The 19,159-nt window shown below is 44.3% G+C and overlaps 1 protein-coding gene across 1 annotated transcript; it reads left to right on the top strand.

The window, feature by feature from the left end:
* The first annotated feature begins 920 nt into the window (after nucleotides 1-920).
* LOC145362560 (putative G-protein coupled receptor 139) lies at nucleotides 921-4,025 on the top strand. The gene is made up of 2 exons (XM_080218564.1): nucleotides 921-1,164; nucleotides 3,127-4,025. Exons 1-2 carry the CDS (start codon nucleotides 921-923, stop codon nucleotides 4,023-4,025), a joined length of 1,143 nt encoding a protein of 380 aa, XP_080074690.1.
* Nucleotides 4,026-19,159: the final 15,134 nt, after the last annotated feature.

The following is a 19,159-nucleotide window of genomic DNA, read 5'->3' as shown; positions in this document are numbered from 1 at the left end:
AGATTACGAGGCAGATTTTTTTTTCTACAAATGTGGTGGTGGGTGCCTGTAACTCATTGCCGGGGAAAGTAGTGGAAGCGGATACGGTAGTGACTTTTAAGAGGCGTCTTGACAAGTACATGAATAGGATGGGAACGGAGGAATATGGACCCTGGAAGGGGAAAGATTTTAGTTCAGTTGACGCAGCATGGTCAGTGCAGGCGTGGAGGGCCAAACGGGCCTGTTCCTGTGCTGTAATTTTCTTTGTTCTTACTCTAAAGCCTGAAAAAAAAGAATGATTTTAGCGTTTAATGAATCAAGTCACAAAGTTATTGGAGGCGATGAATGGCAAAAAGTTCAATGATGTATATTATCCTTTCGGTAATATTTACGGGCATATCCTGATATAATATAAATGGGTTTATGTTAATGCTAAAGTAAATTATCTCGAAACCAATAATATGTGTGCATTGAGAGGCGCGTTCAGGCCTCCACACTTAAACCTTTACATTGATCTTAAAAAGAAAACATATACTGTGATCATTCCAATGCGGGTAGGATGGTCTGTCGGAGACTCGGTACAGACTCGTTGGGCCATATGGCCTCCTTCTGCACTGTCATGTCTGCCTCTCCATTATTTCCAACTTCCCATACTTCCATGAACCTCAACACCCCATCTAGGCTGTAAATTGTCTTCTTTGCGTGTAAAAAGTGTTGGATTGAACAGAGTGAGGTGAAGCTGTTTGTTTAGTGACTGTAATTGATGTGAGTCTCCATGGATCTGATTAGTGTGCCTGGAGGGATTTCCCCCTTCTAATAATAAGGGATTCCGTTCAGCGTGTTGTACCATTGAGTCAGCGGGAGCGACAACTCCAACACTAACAGCGATCAGCGGCTGTGGAGAGAGAGGAAGGGAGAGGAGAGATCAGAATCTGGGAGCAATGGCCCAGAATGTTCCAACAGTGGATCAGAATCTGGGGACAATGACCCAGAGTGTTCCAACAATTGATCAGAATCTGGGAACAATGGATTGGAAGTTTCCAGCCATGGACAAAAGTTTATACTATTGGATTTCTATACTTACCTTAGATGATTGGAGGATGCCATTAGCTTATCGGATTGAAAGTCTACTGATGGCGATTCAGTACTTTTACTATCCCATCTTGGCGATTGTTGGAGTTCCGGGTAAGTCCCTGTCTGGAATTGTACCAGTCCGACTGCCACTGGAATCGGAGCAGGCAAGGGTCAGAGCATGGGAAGGTCTGTTGAACATGGGTAGGATTTTGCAGTTTTCGGAAAAGTGAGGCTGTAAAGTTCTGTCCCCAGTTCCTAATTCTAGAAAGGCTGTTTAACTGTATTGATTTCCTTGTCATTTACTGCACTGGGTTTGCTGCTCTTGTTGTTCCTGTTGAATCCCTATATCCAGTTATTAATTCTTTCAGCCGCTGACAATTGTCTCAGGGCCTATGGGCTAGGGTGTCTTCTGTGTGCGGTGACTATCCATGGACATGTGACCTAACACTAATCCTTTGTGAGAAAAATATAAAGCAGAATCGTTTTTTACCATCTACATGTAACGCCAGCTCACTGCCAATTGCCCACCCAGTCACCACGCTGCAGAATGCATTCTATTGATCCTGATTGCACAGCAGGATCTCAAGAGAAAACATGTTTCGTATTGAAATTCATTCATCAATGTCACAAGTATGCAAACATTAACACTGCAATGAAGTTGCTATAAAAATCCCCGAGTTGCCACGCTCCGGCGCCTGTTCAGGTACACTGAGGGAGAATTTAGCATGGCCAATGCATCAAACCAGCACAACTTTCAGATTTTTGGGGGAAACCGGAGCACCTGGAGGAAACCCACGCAGACACAGTGAGAACGAGTAGACTCTGCACAGTCAGTAGCCAAGCCTGAAATTGAACCAGGGAGCCTAGTGCTATGAGGCAACAACACTGTCCCCTGTACCACCACAAACTTTCCTGGAGTCACAGAAACACAAACATACATATATTAATAGAAACATTTACTGATAGAAGCAATCAGATTTAGACACTTACTCCCACTCACACACAAATTCAGAAGCCAAAATTGTTGTAAGCCTCCGGAATAACACACACTTAGGAGCACTCATCAGGTACTCTAATGCTCACACACAACACGCCCCCACACACACACACACACACATACACACAGACACATGCATAGGAATAATGGTGTTAATGGTTGAGCTGTCGTCGAAAAACATGAGTCGGTGTTACAGGGTTGACTGTAGTGTCAGAGAGATGGGATTTTGGACCGGTTGTGGATGTAGTGAACTGTAGTGGATCCAGGAAATCTGGCAAGCCGGAGCTGATTCATGCCATGACTAACCTTTTCATGCATTTCATAATATTGGATGTCGGAGTCACAGGATGAGAATCATTAGGCAGCTTGCTTGGCTTTTCCTTTGCTACTGGCCTTTGTTTGAGTTTTTACCTGGTGCATATATTGACAACATTCCTGCCATGAGAGGACTCATGGAGATGTAAATCTAATAGAGATTCTGTGCTTCAGGGCATCAGGATCTCCCTCTGCCAACTGTTAGTATTGTCCAGAGGAAAGGGTCAAACCAACACTGTTTGGTACCAGCTCTGTTGTGGGAGTTGTCAGTGAGCTGTCTGAGAGACAACAGATTACCACCTACAGGACTCCACTCCGCATCTTCTGTTAGGGTTTACTGCCTCATCCTTCTTACCCTCTAAATCCTTCACAGGCAGAGGGGATATTTACCTGTAGCTGAGTAAGGGATAATGTTGAGGACTCCCTGGAAAGCTCTTTCCCAAATGTTAACGTTGTGTCACTACCAAGGAGCAGTACAGTGGCATAGTGGTTAGTACTGCTGACTCACAGCATCAGGGACCTGGGTTCAGTTCCAGTTTTGGGTCATTGTCTGTGTTGAGTTTGTACATTCTCTCTGTGTCTGTACAGGTTTACTCCAGATGCTCTACTTTCCCCTCACACTCCGAAAGACGTGCTGGCTTAAAAAATGTATTCCAATTGTTATGATAATGTACTTTTTAAAAAAAAACCATCGTAAGTCTAAATGGCAATTCCTTCCATTGAATCATATCTAATTTTATTCTGTATTTCCTTCCTGACAGTGAACATAATCACAATTGCGACGTTGACGAGCAGAAACTGTGGTCTGTCCAAATGTGTCACTCGTTACCTGGTGGCCATGTCAGTGGGGGATCTGCTGGTCGTTATCCTCGACCTGATATTGAGACACATTCCCATTGTTTATTGGGAACACTTTTATTTCCTGCTGTCACTCCCCGTGTGTAACATCCACGCTGTCCTGCTTTATGCAGCCACTGACTGTTCTGTCTGGTTCACCGTCACTTTCACCTTTGATCGATTTGTGGCCATTTGCTGCCCCAAGCTGAGAAGTAAATATTGCACTGAGAAATCGGCGTCTGTGGTTCTGGGAACAGTGACAGTGCTGAGCTGTTTAAAGAACATTATCTGGTATTTTATGTTATTAAATACATATCGGCTGCGGAACCTCCCCTGGTTTTGTCACTTCACAACTGGTGTTATGTACTCTCTGGTCTGGGGAACAATCGAGTTCCTCCATTACATTCTAAACCCGTGTGCCCCATTCGTCCTGATTCTGCTGCTGAATGTTCTCACCGTCAGACACATTTTAGTGAGCAGCAGAGCCCGCAGGAGACTCCGGGCTCACCGCAGCGGTGAGAATCCAAGAGACCCAGAGTTGGAGAGTCGAAGGAAATCCATCATTTTCCTATTTGTTATCTCAGCCAATTTCATTATCTTATGGTCAATATTCATGGTTTATTCAGCATGGAATCGCATGTATGATTTGGGGTTTAAATTTAGATTAGACTTTTATGTTATGGAATTGGGCTTCATGCTGCAACTCACAAGTTGCTGTACAAATACTGCTATTTACGCTGTGACACAAACGCAGTTCAGGCAGCAGCTAAAAAATCTACTGAAATATCCCCTTACTGCAATTTTTCAACTCAATACAGCCTGAGAGGAAATGACAACAACAAGACCTCTGATTCTTCCTATTGGGCATTCAAACTGTAAATCACCAAACAGCCTCACAGAGATAGAAAGACTGACAGATAGATAGAGAGGACAATGTTAGCAACAGTGAGATTATTAGACAGAGAGTAGCAAAGAGAGGGAAAGGCACGAAGACTTGGAGAGCAAAGAATTTGCAAGAGTTTCTAACAGGTACAGGAAAATAAACAGGGAGACAGAGAGATAGAAGAGAAACAAAGACAGAGCCTCACAGAATGTGAAAGACAGAAATAGTGAGGAAAATGGCGAGAGAGATAAACAGGGAATGAGAAAGACAGAAATTATGAGGAAAATGGCGAGAGAGATATACAGGGAATGAGAAAGGGAGCTAGAGGAAGACAGATTGGAGTTTGTAATACGAGAGGGAGACAAGGGGGCGGGCGGGGGGGGGAGGAACGGGAGACAAAAAGTGATGCAGAAGGAAATAGCCAGAGACAGATGGAAACAGAGATATCGAGACACAGAGCAGGAGTGAATGGGAAAGAGTGGGACTGAAAAAGCACAATGGACAAAGCAAGAGCAAAAGTCAGAGTGAGGTGGGTGGGGGGGGGGGGTGCAGAGAGACAAATAAATTAAAGAGGGATAGGGAGTGGGAGTAGGAGAGTGACACTGAGGGGGGGGGGGGGGTGCAGGAGAGACAGAGGGAGAGTGGGGGAGAGGCGGAGAGACAGCAAAAGACAGAGTGAAAAATCGAGAGAGACAGAGGCACAGAGAGACATAGAGAAAGAGTGACAGAGAGAGAGCCACAAGAAACATAGAAAGAGGTAGAGAGATATACCTAAGGACTTCAACGATGACCATCAAGTGGAGCTTTGGAATATGAGCTCCCTGATTGAGGCAGTTAATGCTGTCCAATCCGGGAGCCCTGCAGACATGCATAGCATGGTGTATCTGGGTTACCGGAATTCAGGATGTGTACACTCAGGTGTGGATGTGATGGACTATAGGTTTTATCACTTGAGCATTAATGCAAGAACTCAGCTAATGTTCTGGGCACACGGATTCTGATCACGTCACCGCAGATGGTGGAACTTGAGTAAACATATCTGGAGTTTAGAATTCGTTAGTGACCACAAAAACATTGTCCATTTTCAGAAAGACCCATCTGGTTTATCTATGTCATGGTGTGGATATGCCGGCGTTGGACTGGGGTAAACACAGTAAAAAGTCTGACAACACCAAATTTATGTCCAACCAATTTATTTGATAATAAATTCTCTAGCTTTCGAGGTTACCCTCTTTGTCAGGTGAATGTTCGTCACCAGAACTCTCCATTCACCTGACAAAGAGGGTAACCTCGAAAGCTAGTGAATTTACTACCAAATAAATTGGTTAGACTTAAACCTGGTGTTGTCAGACTTTTTACTGTGTTTATCAATGTCCCAGGGAAGGGCCACAGCAATGTGGTTGACACTTCATTGCCCTCTGAACATGGGCAACTAGGCATCAGATTTGCAAAGGAAGATGCCTTGAGTTGGCTACAATTAACAGACACTGGTCATATCCCCAGTGGAAGAGACGGCAATCATGAACTTTTTCAAAACACTCCCAGTGGCAGCCAATAATATTTGGCTTTGGATACAAAATTACCCAGTCCTGAATAAACTGAAGCAGTGAGTGCTTATGAGGGAAACCAAAAGGCCGTTACAGCCTGAATTGTACCCATATTGGAGTGGCAGAGGACAGCTGACTGTGGAAGATGGCACACGCCGATGGGGTTCAAGAGTGTCATCCTGAGCCAAGGTTCACCATCTCATCCTCGCGGTACTCGTGGCCACCCAGGAGTGACAAACTGAATAACCTCCAAATTGCCACGTCTGTGGCCAGGTATGAATACAGGTCGTGGGTCAGTGTTGGCAATGTCAACAAGGGACGAATGTCACCAGTCACTACTCTTCACACTTGGGAATGGCTGGAACGGCCGTAGGCGTGGCTGCACATGGACAGTGCCGGACCGTTCATGGGGTCTATGTTCCTGATAATGGTAGATGCTGATTCACAATGGATGGCCATGCAGAGGGTGAGTTCATCAAACATAAGGACAAGAGTGGAGAAGCCTCACTCCTCTTTCTTGACACCCGGGATCCCGCAGCTGTTGTTTTCTGAAAATGGTCCACCCTTCATGAGCCAGGAATTTGTGCATTGCATGAAGTTGAACAGAATTTGGCACGTTAGGACAGAGTCCATATTCCCCATCATCCAACGGCCTGGCAGAAAGAGCGGCCCAAACAGTAAAAACAGGTTCAAAAAACTATCCCACAGCCTCCTTTGACACCAAACTATCAAGATTCAGCTTCAGATACAGGACAACACCCCCCCCCACCCCCTCCCAATCACCAGTCCCCTCCCCTCTTCAACAAATGGAATAGCCCAAGCAGAGTTGCTCATGATCACTCTTCCCAAAGTTAACTCTGATCCTCCGAGGGCGGGAGCTGACACCCAGTGCCGTTTCCATCAACTGGAACAGGCCCTTAAAGGCAGTTGTTAGGCTATTAGTTAAGAATCATGGCAATGGATACGCTGGTTGAGGCACGTTCAGGTCAGGAACAGGGCCAGATTCCTATCAAGTCCGCTTGGGAGATACCATCAATGGGAATGTTTCAAACATCTACAAACCATAAGAACATAAGAAATAGAAGCAGGAGTAGGCCATCTAACCCCTCGAGCCTGCCCCGCCATTCAATAAGATCATGGCTGATCTGTCGTGGCTCAGTTCCACATTCCCGCCCTCTCCCCATAACGCTTAATCCCCTCTCTTATCAAAAAACCATCAACCCGCGTCTTAAAAATATTTAGTGAGGCAGCCTCCACCACTCCAACGGGCAGAGAATTCCAGAGATTCACCACCCTTTGAGTGAAGAAGTTCCTCCTCAACTCCGTTCTAAACCGCCCCCCAGTTTGTCTTGAGGCTGTTCCATCTAGTCCTACGGTCCTTTCTGAGCGGGAAGAGCCTCTCCACCTCTATCCTATTCATCCCATTCATCATCTTATATGTCTAAATGTGATCTCCCCTCATTCTTCTAAACCATGAAACCCCAAGACATGCAGGGAAAATCAATTCCCGGCACACCCGGAACGTTGGAAAGAATTCCAGATACTCCGGCTCCTGCTCTCCATCTCCACCAGTGAGAAACTCGGAGTCTGAAATGGACACAGCGGGTTTAGCCTCTCGGCCACATTGTCTCCCGATAAAGGTAACTCGGGCCACAACGCTCATGGTGGAAGGGGCGAGCTCCGGTCTGCTGAACCCCACTCACTTCCGAGGCTGAGCAGGAGGAACCAGGCCCAGCAGTGAAATTTCAAAGAAAGGCTTCCAAGCCCGTCAGCCCTCGGCGGTTACTCAGACCTAGAGGGGGAGGGGTGTAATAACTTAAAATTGATTAATGATTTGGGCATGACCAAGTATGATCTTCGGAACTGAGGCCTGTGAAATCTGCCTATTGAAGGATCTCCACAGACTGTAAGTTGCAGAGAGTGAAACGCTGAGAGTTGGGGAAAGTGTGGGAGTTTAGGGAAGTGGGTGGAGAGGTGTTGCTGTGTCTTGTGTCCCTTACTCCCCGGTCCATACTGCCATGTCCAGTTGGGTAGGTGTCTATCAGGTATTACAGTTCAGAAAGTGACGTGGGACCAACAGAAGCAGCTGATTGTTGAGTAAGTCTTTGAAAGGAAAACTGAGGAAATTTTCTGAGTAGCTCCTACTGATGCCACAACTTCAGGAAGGATTCCTCATGTTGTTAATGTTCTAGGTACGAATCCGCTCACTGCAGCTGATGGAATTTGAATTATATAAAAATTGTCTGGAAATAAAAATCTACTGATGACCATAAAACCATATTTGATTGTCGAAAGGACCAATTTCTTTCACTAATGTCCTTTAGGGAAGGAAATCTACCAGGGAGAGGGGAATAAAGCAAAGGTGAATTAGCTGAAGTGGAACTAGAGAACAGGGCCAGTAAGGCTCAGAGAAAGAGCAGAAATAATGTGGCTCCTAATTAAAGCGGGTCCGGCAGGCTGAACTGCATTTGTTTCAATACAAAAAGTGTAACAGGTAAGGCTGATGGACTTGGAGCTTGGATTCGTTCTTGGAACTGTGATGTTGCTGCTATTACAGAGACTTGGTTAAGGAAAGGAGAGGAATGACAGCTTAACGTACAAGGATACAGATAATTCAAGCAGGATGGAGAGGGATGTAACAGGAGAAGGACATTTTCAAGACTGGTAAGGAGAATATTGCAGCAGTACTGCAGGAGGACTGCACCCAATGTACTTTGCATGGCTTATACAGCGAGGCAGTATGGGTAGAGTGCAGGAATAGGAAGGGTGTACTGACAAGATTCGGCATTTTCTATTGGCCTCCCAACAACCAGCCGACATCCTTCTATGAACTCCAGTCTCGGACAATATCGTTCAATGTTCATTTTTCAGCAACCGGCTCGCAGACTCACAAGCACCAGCGCCTGCAGTCGTTGTGGCCCGCCAGCAGATGGTGGTGTTGTATCACTTTACTCTCAAGTGTAGTGCAGCAGGTTTGAGAAGCTATTTGAGGAAAAAATATTTCCTTGTTTCCATGGAAAGGAACAAATAGTAAAGCGGGAGGGATCTAATGGAAATAGTAGACAGTGTGAAGGGAAATATTGTCTGCCTACAATGTCCTGCATCGGCCCCTAATGAAGCAGAGCCTTTGCTGTTTAGAATTACCTGAAACTCGTCTGTGACAGATCAGTTTATGAGTGAAATCACGGAGGTTCTCTTCATTCTTCACTCATTCTGTCTCTGGATTTTAACCTAAAAAGGCAGAGATGAAGGTGTCTTTACACGGATGGGTCACTGGGTGGCGCAGTGACTCTTTCACTGCCTTGAGATCAACCACATCTCACACATGACTGCGGGAACATGCCTGTCTGGGAAAGGGGGCAAACCACATAATAGCGAAAATGGAGCCGAGTGGGTGGGTTTCGGAGAACGGAATTAAGCCAAGCCAGAGACAATTTTTTTTTATTTAAAAATTATTTAAAAAATCAGAGAATATTTTACAGCGAAATTACTTTTTATGTTACAAAAGTGAACATAACGATCGAGCTGCACATTGAGAACAGAACACATGCACAGGGAATCCATCAATATTTGTACATCTGTTACATACACCACAAAGAGAATACAGACCTTAATAGAAAGATGAATTATCAGATGTGAATAAGGATTGAGAAAAGTTGCTTATGTATACATGAAATTTAAACTGCGGGAAAACTATTAACCACAGTTACATTACAACAAAAATCAAGTCACGTACTTTTCACACTGGAAACTGAAATAACGTCTATGATTGCCTCAGTTACAGATTCAGAATGATAAACTGAGAGAATAGAATAACCGAGAACAGATATTGCATTTGAGTCATAGAGAGATCTTCATAATCATCTTATCGTCGAACATTCAACCCATCATTTGATCTGTAAAATAAAGAGACAATATTGAAGCAGATGTTTATGATGCGGACGTTAATGTTAGAGTTTTTAATCAGTGAAACATTGAGACATTTTTCAAATCCATTCTGCCAGTTTGAAATGTGAGTGAACTGAATCATCTCACCTTCACCAGAGTGACGGCAGTGCTGTAGAAAATGCTCAGGAAGAACAGGACGATGAATGTGGAAGCGGTTGTCCAGATGTTCCTGTTATTATCCTCATTACTTTCAATCCAGATGCGATCGGTGGGGTCTAGGGAACGGAGACCAGGAAATGAAATTAGATTACTTTATTTATCCAGGTAATCTTGCTGTTACTTTTTCTTTCCCCATTCTTCTTCATAAGCGGTTAGTTTATTCTCTTGTATAATTTTCAATGTATATTTACTGTTAAATTCAGGACACTCAGTAACCGATCTCCGTAATTATTTTCACACTTGATCTTTACGCACATTCCTTGGACAGTCCATGTCAGAAAGCACTGAAGATGTTTTCTTGAGTGTTAGTTCATTTTTGATCAATTTGGCACGATCCTTCATTGAAGAATATTATGACTGATATGGAGGAACGTTCACTGATCAATGATTGTTTTCACAGATTGTGACTGATCTGTAAACTGTGAATGTTGCTGTTTAAGAACTGGGATGTAATTTCTGATCTTTTCTTATTTGTGGTTGTAATGGTTAGAAGGTCACGAGCTTAATCCAGTTTCTCAACGTGTTTTCGGTGCAATGTACATTGGGCTATTTGTCGGTAGATATGTCCATTAAAATTCATGTTTAAGTTTTACTTTCATCATTTACCTACCATTTGTATTTAAGATGTTGCATTTGTGTGCGTGCACATGATCATCTCGTGCTCTCCGCATTAATCTTTGGCTGTGAGTTAATATATGTACAAGAGCTTTAATGTACACGTTCATTTACCTGTTTTTGTTGATTTGTGTAGTTGTGTGTCTGCATCTGTGTGTATGTTTTATTCTTCTATCATTGTGTATGTGTGGCTCTACTACTGAGTTAAGTTTATGTATATGTATTAATGCCACTCTTAATGGGTGCACATGCGTTTCTGCCTATTACTATGTGAAAATTTCTGTCCTTCTAGTAATGTTTGTTTCCCTTTCTGTGTGCGTCTGTTTCCCATGTGCGTGCGTGTGAACGTGTTAACATGTATGTATATACGTGTTGATGGTTCTTTATAACGATGTCTTGATGTTTTTGTTTCGATATGTAGTAATATGTGCTATGGTGTTATGTGCTGTATGAACATGCGAATGTTTGTGTCTACATGTTTGCGTGCAATTGTTTTGCTGTCAGTTCATCTGTATACAGTCTGCTTATTTGTTTATTTGCATTTCCATACATGTTTGTCAATGTGTATAACATTTTGTGTCTCTATATCCATATTTCTGTCAGCGTGAATGTGTGCTTTCATACATACATATGTTATGTATATATATAATTATTTGAGTATGTGTTAGTGTTTGCGTATTTATGTGGATCTGCATGCATGTGTATCTGTCTGTGTTGTGCCTATGAATGTATGTGTTTGTGTTCGGGTCTGCGTACTGGCTCACATAAATGTATGTACTTGTGTGATTTATGTGTATACGTGTGCGTGCGTTAGTATGTACTTGATTGTATGCGTATGTTGCTGTTTTAGTGCCTGTTTGTACAAGCGCGAGTCTATATATTAGTGTGTGTGTGTAACAGAGAGAGAGAGAGAGAACATGTGTGTGTGTGTGTGTGTGTGTGTGTGTGTGTGTGTGCGTGCCGATGTTTATTTGTGCGTAGATGTATTTGTGTATGGGTGATTTTTTTCTTCTGTGGGTGTATTTGTGTCTATTTGTGTAAGTGTGTATTTGTGTTTATGTATGTGTTGTCCATGAGTACATTTGTGTGCGCATTCATATTTCTCCGCATGTATGTTCGTTTGTGTAAGTGTTACAGGCGTCTATGTTGTGTGAAGTTGTATCGTTGTGTATGCACGTATCTGTGTGGTTTTGTGCATGTGTATGTGTTGTGCATTTGTGTGTTTCTGTGCCTGTATTTGAATGCCCCTGTCCGTATTTCTGTATTTGTGCATGGTTTTGTGTGCGCGTATTTGAATGTGTCTTTCTATATTTGTGTGCATATTTATGAATATGCGTATTTGTGCATATATTTATGCATTTGTGTCGATGTGTGTGTGTGTGTGTGTATGTGTGTGTGTTTGACTGTGTACGCCTATGTGTCTATTTATAATTGTGAAAGTTTTGGGCAGTATTTTCAGTGTGTGTATTTGCGAACTCTTGCTTCAATTTTCACCGCCAATCAATAACTGAACATGATCCAGTCAATACGAATAATGGAGCACATTTTCAATGTGTTGCTGTATAAATTTATTTTGTGTGAATGGCACCGTGATATCGGGAGAAAGAATAAAATAATTCATTGATGCATCTCAGAAATCTTAGTGGCAGAACAGTGAAAACCGGGGAGGATTCTATTACTTGTTTAAGTTTGTATTATGGGGAATCAATGCCAGCACATGAAAAAGAATGTTGAAACATGTTTAAATTGTGTTGCGTAAGGTTATGTGTATTACGATGATGAAGGTAATGATATTTAAATATCAGCAGCGAGTAAACTAGTTTGTGCTATTGGCAACTGGGTCCTTATAGTAGAGAGCTGGTCCCTTCCAAACACGCTACCTCGGGAGAGGGAGGACAGTGAGCTCAGAGTTTCCCTCTCTCTACCCAGTGATGCGATGTATCTGATGGTTCTAACCACTGAGGTGATGGAGGTGCAGTGGATTAAATAATGACATTTCTCCTCTTTTCATGGAGGAAGTTGTGGAACATGGGTTAGGCATTGATCCTCCTCTCTCTTTGAGTAGGAATCCGGTAGGTTAACAATTTCACTCTCCCTCTCTCTGATGGCAGGATTGTTGTTCTATGTTTCTGTGTGACCCTCACTTCAGTTCCCATTAGGTGTGGTGTAGCAGCAGAAAGCTGACATCAATGGATAAAGGCATGGACAATAAGGGAAGCAGGAACTCAGAAATATACATGTTGTGTTTGTCAGAATGTTGAAATTGTCGGATTTTTCCTCAGCGGGAGGAAGGTCAGTGAAGTTACTTTGCAGAATTCTGTAATGAATGTGCTCTACTCTATTTCTAACCCAGGGTGTGTCTGCGCTGGGAGCACTGATTCAACAAGATTTGGGCTCGGGACCCTAAAATATCTGACTCAAACCAAAGGTTTCATCGAAGTGAAACTGGAAAAAATCAATTAAACAATTGGGTATTTCATTTATCGTTAGAGGAAAATGATTTTATTATCTTTATTGTAGTTTTTAATGTAACCGAGTGATTCTCATTGACATGAATTAACCGTGTCCATCAGTGCAAGGGAAATGTTCACAAAACTGGGTTTACCACTGGATTTGTCAACTGTTCTGTTGATGATCTTCAAGGGGATGGCTTCATGTCCCACCACACAGGAGTAAGAAGCGCCGCTGGACCATTCCTCTGCTGCAACGGATAACAGGCTGTACATGAAGAAGGAGCTATTGCCGTTCTCCGCCACCGCCTCGGTGTTCCTGTAGTTCCCGGGATTCACCGGCTTGTCGTTGATGGTCCACTTGACGAAGATCTCTCGGGGGGAGAAACCTCTCACTAAGCAGCTGAGGGAGATGAAACTCTGAGCGGAGACTTCCTCTGCCGAGGGCAGGAGGACAGAGACGACCGGTTCCCGCGAATTTGGATCTGTAGAAAATGTACAATAAATGTCAATAAACTGGAGAATTCCAGAGACAAATGAAACGGCTGGTTAGATTTCAGGAAGGTTTGCTCCCCTTTTGATTTTAACTGTTCCCATTTTTGACTTCTAGCTTGGAGGAGCGATGAACACAACGGTTTTCTGAAATAACTCAGGGGGGCGGACTGGAAAGTTTGAGAAAGTTTACAGCACAGAATCAGGCCATTCGGCCCAACTGATCTACTTTTCTTTTTGGTTTTCTGGTTTTTATGCGCCACATCAGGCTCTTCTCTTCTTCTTCGATCTAAACTCAATAACATCGCCTTCAGTTCACTTTTCATTCATCAACACATCAAACTTCCCCGTAAAAATATCGATCGGCCCAGAGTCTTTCAGTTGGTAGAGTTTCGAGTCAGAAGAGACCATTAATGCACTGAATATTAAATATTGACTAGTACACATCCACTGGAGACAGACACAGTGATGCATTTACAGAGAAGCATAGAACAGTACAACACAGTACAGGCCCTTCAGTTCTCGATGTTGTGCTGAGCTATGTCCAAACCCAAGATCAAGCTATCCCACTCTCTATCATTCTGGTGTGCTACATGTGCCTATCCAATAACCGCTTGAATATTTCTAAAGTGTCCGACTCCACTATCACAGCAGGCTATGTATTCCACACCCCAATCACTCTGAGTGAATAATCTACCTCAGACATCCCTCCTATATCTCCCACCATGGACCTTATGGTTATGCTCCCGAGTAACAGCTACATCCATGCAAGGAAATAGTCTCTGCACGACCACTCTCTTTATACCCCTCATCATCTTATAAACCTCTATTAAGTCGCCTCTCATCCTCCTCCGCTCTAAAGAGAAAAAAACCCCAGCTCCCTCAACCTTTCCTCGTAAGACTTACCCTCCAAACCAGGCAGCAGCCTAGTAAATCTCCTCTGCACTCTCTCCAATACTTCCACATCCTCCTTATAGTGAGGTGACCAGAACCGCACACAACATTCCAAATATTGTCCAATATAATTGCAGCATAACCCCACAGCTCTTAAACTCAAATCCCCTGTTAATAACCGCTAAAACACTATAAGCCTTCTTCACGGTTCTATTCACTTGAGTGGCAACCTTTAGAGATCTGTGGATATGAACCCCAAGATCTTTCGGTTCCTCCACATTCCTCAGGACCCTGCCGTTGACCCTCCATTTATTCCTTCAATGTCTCAGCTCACCTGTTTCCTTGTGGATAGATGTTCTTAGAGGAGTCGGCAGATCCTGATGGCTCACCACGCACTCAAACACAGCCGCATTCAGCCAGGCTTGTGTCGAGATGCTCAATTTGCTGATCACACTGTCAGGATCCGCTCCGGGCTTTTCGGCAATCTCTGATTTCAAATACTTCCTGTCTCGGATCCAGGACACGTTAACTCCGTAAGGAGCATTAGAAATGATGCAGGTTAAGGTCACGGTCGCCTCCAGTAAGACCTGTTCTATTGGTGGTGGCTGGATCTTCACTGTGGATTCATGGCATTGGTGAGGATCTGTGAATGAGAAATGGAAATGAACCCTAGTTCCCCTTCAGAGACAGGACAGCAGTCTTCAGCCTGAAGGAGATAAAGTCGCCTTCGAGGTATCAACCGCCAACTATCGCCTTTCAATTTCTATAGGCGATGTAAAACAAGTTTGTTCTATGAAATTACTCCCTTTATTAAATTATTGTAGCTGCTGTATCATTCTCATGTATCAGCTTTACAAGTGATACCATCCTGAACTCAGGGACAAAAGTACTGGCCGTTGGTTTATAAGGTTGAGACACATTTTCCAATATTTCACCCCTGTGCTGTGACCTGGGAAACAGTCAGATACCCACTGTCTCTCCAAGTCTTACCGGCTGTCTCAAGAAAAAAGGTGACATCAAGGCCACTTCACTCACTTTAAGACACAAGGGAACATTATTTGAAAAGGAGACAGTGGCATGGTGTGTTGTCAATGGAGTTATAACCTAGGGCAAAACTCTGGGAAAACAGATTTGAATCTTACCACTGCAGATGGCGAAATGGGAATTTAATAGAAATCTATGACTAAAAGTCAAATGATCATCATGAAGCCATTGTTGTAAAAGCCCACCTGGTTCACGAATGTCCTTTACAAAAGTAAACCGGCTGTCTTTATCTGGCCTGGCATGCATGTGACTCCAGATTCACAGCAACGTGGTTGACACTTAACTGTCCTCAGGGATGGAACATAAATGCACATCTCAGAAAGCAATAACAAAAATTGCTCTTGTGATGAAATTCTGAGTGGGGCACTGTCCGAATGGAGCAAACTACATGACAATAACTTAGAAGTTGTTCGATGCTTTCTACAAACTTTGATAGATCCCTAATTCGGATTAACAGCAGAATGGTATATTTTATCCACGATTTGAATCTCTTACCTCGAGATGCGCTCATGTTCTGACTCTGAGTGAATCCTTGATGAGTGACCTGGCAGGTATAGACCGCTTTGCTGAACCATTCCCCAGCGGAGACTGTCAGCCGGCTGCTGGCCGAGAAGTTCCCGTTCACTTGACAGGCGGGAGAGGTGACAATTCCTGAATCCACGGGTTCCCCATTCTTCAGCCACTTCACCGTCAGTGACTTTGGCTGGAAATCGATGATTGAACAGACGATGGTTGCAAATTTGCTGCTTCAGATTTCTTCACTCGAACTCACAGTGAGGATAACAGTTGGATGGAAAACTTTCGGACCTTCAGAAAAAAAGCATATTCGTCATTTCCTGCAGAAGATGTGGATCAATTAAACTTTTGTTTGCATTAGCAACTCATTTGCAGTCAATAGATACTAGCCAGAAGAATCCAGCGGTCTGTATTATGCACATCTACTTAACTGAGTTATAACCAAGGCCCTACATGTTAACCACAGTGGTTCTATGTTACACAAGCTCCACAACACTTACATGGTATTTCAACGCTCTTGACTGAGCTGCTGTGTCGAACCTCACAGTCAATTCTGGGACATTCTCCCGCTGAGTCGCTGATGGTTAACTGGCTGCTCAGGGTGTAGGTTCCCTTCGTGTTTCTCACTGATGGGTAAGTCTTAAACCCACTGGGGACCGTTTGCCCATTTTTCTTCCAGGTCACTTTGGAGACATCTGGAGAGTAATCCATCGCCAAACATCCGAAGGTGACGGACCCTTCGGAGTTCTGTTGCAAACAGGAGGAGGCCAGGCCATAGAGAGTGGGCGGAGACGGTGTCGCTGGGAAAGAATAGCCAATTGAACAAGTTAGACTCTTACTTGCGCTTATTAAGTCAACAAACATATTGTTACAAATAAGGTTCTATATTAGATATAGCTCTTGGTGTTAAAGGGATGAAGGGATATGGGTAGTTGGTATGGTCAGGATAGTGATGAGATCTGACGAAAGTGAATGGCGGAGTAGGCTCAAAGGGCCGAATGGCCAACTCCGGCTTCTATTTTCTATGTTTCTATCTCGAACATTGATTAGAATTATGAATTTATCCCTAATATTTCCCGGATAAATCTTTCATCCGCCTTTGAGATTATGTTACTTCTATCATTTGGGAATTGTCATCTCTGTAGAAACTCATATCCCTGTCTCCACTTCTATCAAATTAAGAAGAAAAAAAAGGCACATTCTGTTAGTCTCACAATGACATGTCATTCATTGGATAAACAGAGAACAGCAAAAATTTTCTCCATTATTGCAGCAACTATTTATTTCTCAACAACAGCAGTGTGTGATAAACCGCTGTTTATTTCTCAAACAACAACACTTTGTGATGAAGAAGTTCTCCCTTCATTCAGACTATCCACTCACCTGATGAGGGAGCTCCAAGAGCTTGTGATTCCAAATAAACCTGTTGGACTTTAACCTGGTGCAGTGAGATCCTTACTGTGCCCACACCAACCTCACTCCGGCATCTCCACACTAGTTTTGGAAATTGTCTGGGTTCAAACTGATTGGTGCCCCTTCCTCTCTCCAACTCACTGCCTCTCACTCCACAAAACGGAGATTAGTGACTTTGCTTCAAAAATACCTCCGGAATGAACACTTACTGAAGGATCAGGAAACTCTAAATGTGATTATAAATTCAAATAAATGCAACATTTTCTAATTGAAGGATCATACATTAATAGCAGGAGTTGGCGATTCGGGCCCTGAAATCTCCTCCATCATTCACTGAGATTACAGATGAGCTGATTGTGGTGCTAGCTCCATTCTGAACCCCCTCACTCCGCCCATCCATCACCCGCTCTCTGCCCATTTCCCCAGCTCTTTGCCCTTTCCCCTGGCTCTCTGCCTTTCGCAGTGGCTCTTTTCCCCTTTTATCCGGCTCTCTGTATTTCCACCTGGTTCTCTACACTTCCCTCCAGCTCTGTGCCCTCTGCCCCGGCTCTCTGTTCTTTCCCTCAGCTTCCTAAGCTTTCCCTCAGCTCTCTGCCCTCTGCCCCTGCTCCCTAACCTCTTTCTCCTTTCCCCCAGCTCTCTGACCTTTCCCCCTGTCTCTCCTGCTCTTTCCCCTGGGCTCTCTGCTCCTTCCCTCGGCTCTCTGGCCTTTCTCCTGCCTCCCTGCCCTTTTTCGTGCCTCCCAGCCCTTTTTCCTTGTACTCTACCCTTTCCCTGGTCTTTCTGCCCTTTCCCCCATCTCTCTGCCCTTTCTCTCGGCTCTCTCCCCTTTCACTGGTCTTTCTGCTCTTTCCCTCGGCTCTCTGGCCTTTCTCCTGCCTCCCTGCCCCTTTTCCTAGTTCTCTACCCTTTCCCTGGTCTTTCTGTCCTTTCCCCTCTCTCTCCACCCTTTCCCCTGGCTTTCCGCCCTGTTCCCCGGCTGTGTACCCTTTTCCCCAGCTCTCTGCTGTTCCCCCCAGCTCTCTGCTGTTTCCCCCAGCTCTCTACTGTTTCCCCCAGCTCTCTGCCCTTTCCCTCGCCTCCTGTTCTCCCCTGACTCTTTGTCATTGCCCCTGGCCCTGAGCCCCCAGCGATTCCCTCCAGCTCTCTGCACTCCCAGGGCAGTTCCCACCTTTGAACGCCAAACTGCCGCTTGAGATCTTTCTTCTCACTCATTGCAGACATTCCCCACACAGATTCAGTGAGTGTGAGTGAGAGAATGTAAGTGTGTGAGGGTGAGTGATTAAATGAGTGAGAGTGGATGAGTGATGGTGTATGTGTGAAGGAAGGTGGGTAAGTGAGGGTGAATGAGTGAAGTTCTTTGAGTGAGGATGAGTGATTGAGGGTGAGTAAGTGTGGGTGAGGGTGAGAGAGCGTGAGTAAATGAGGGTGTGTGAGAGAGGGTAGGTGAGTGAAGGTGGCTGGATGAGTGTAAGTGAGCAAGATTGAAAAAGTGTGGGAGAGTGAGTGAGGATGTGTGAAGGTTAGTGGAGGTGGGTGAGTGAAAGTGAGTGAGATTGAGTGAATGAGGGTGAGGGAGTGAATGTAATTGAGTAAGTGAGGGGTGAGATTGAGTGAGTCAAGGTGTGTTACTGAGGGTGGTGTGTGACAGTGTGTGAGGGAGAATGAATGTGGATGGGTGGGAGAGTGAGGGTGAGTGAGTGAAGGTGTTTGATGAGGATGAGTGATTGAGGATCTGTGAGTTTGCGTGCGTGATGTTGACTGATGATGAGTATGTGAGGGTGTGTGAGTGAAGGTAGGTGCGTGGGAGTGAGTGAGTTTGAATGGGTGAGGTGGCGTAAATGAGAGAGGGTCATTGAGCTTGAGTCTGTGGGGGTGAGTCTGGGTGATTGAGGGTGGGTAGGTGAGTGAGCAATAGTGAGTGAGACTGGATGAGTGAGAGTGGGTAAGTGGGGTGAATGAGTGAGTGTGAGAGAATGGGGTGAGTGAGTGAGGA

Source organism: Carcharhinus amblyrhynchos, unplaced genomic scaffold (genome assembly GCF_965287045.1).
Source record: "Carcharhinus amblyrhynchos unplaced genomic scaffold, sCarAmb.v2.hapA scaffold_38, whole genome shotgun sequence".
NCBI classification, from domain to species: domain Eukaryota; kingdom Metazoa; phylum Chordata; class Chondrichthyes; order Carcharhiniformes; family Carcharhinidae; genus Carcharhinus; species Carcharhinus amblyrhynchos.
The sequence above is the reverse complement of the archived record's forward strand: the minus strand, read 5'-3'. Positions and strand labels throughout refer to the sequence as shown.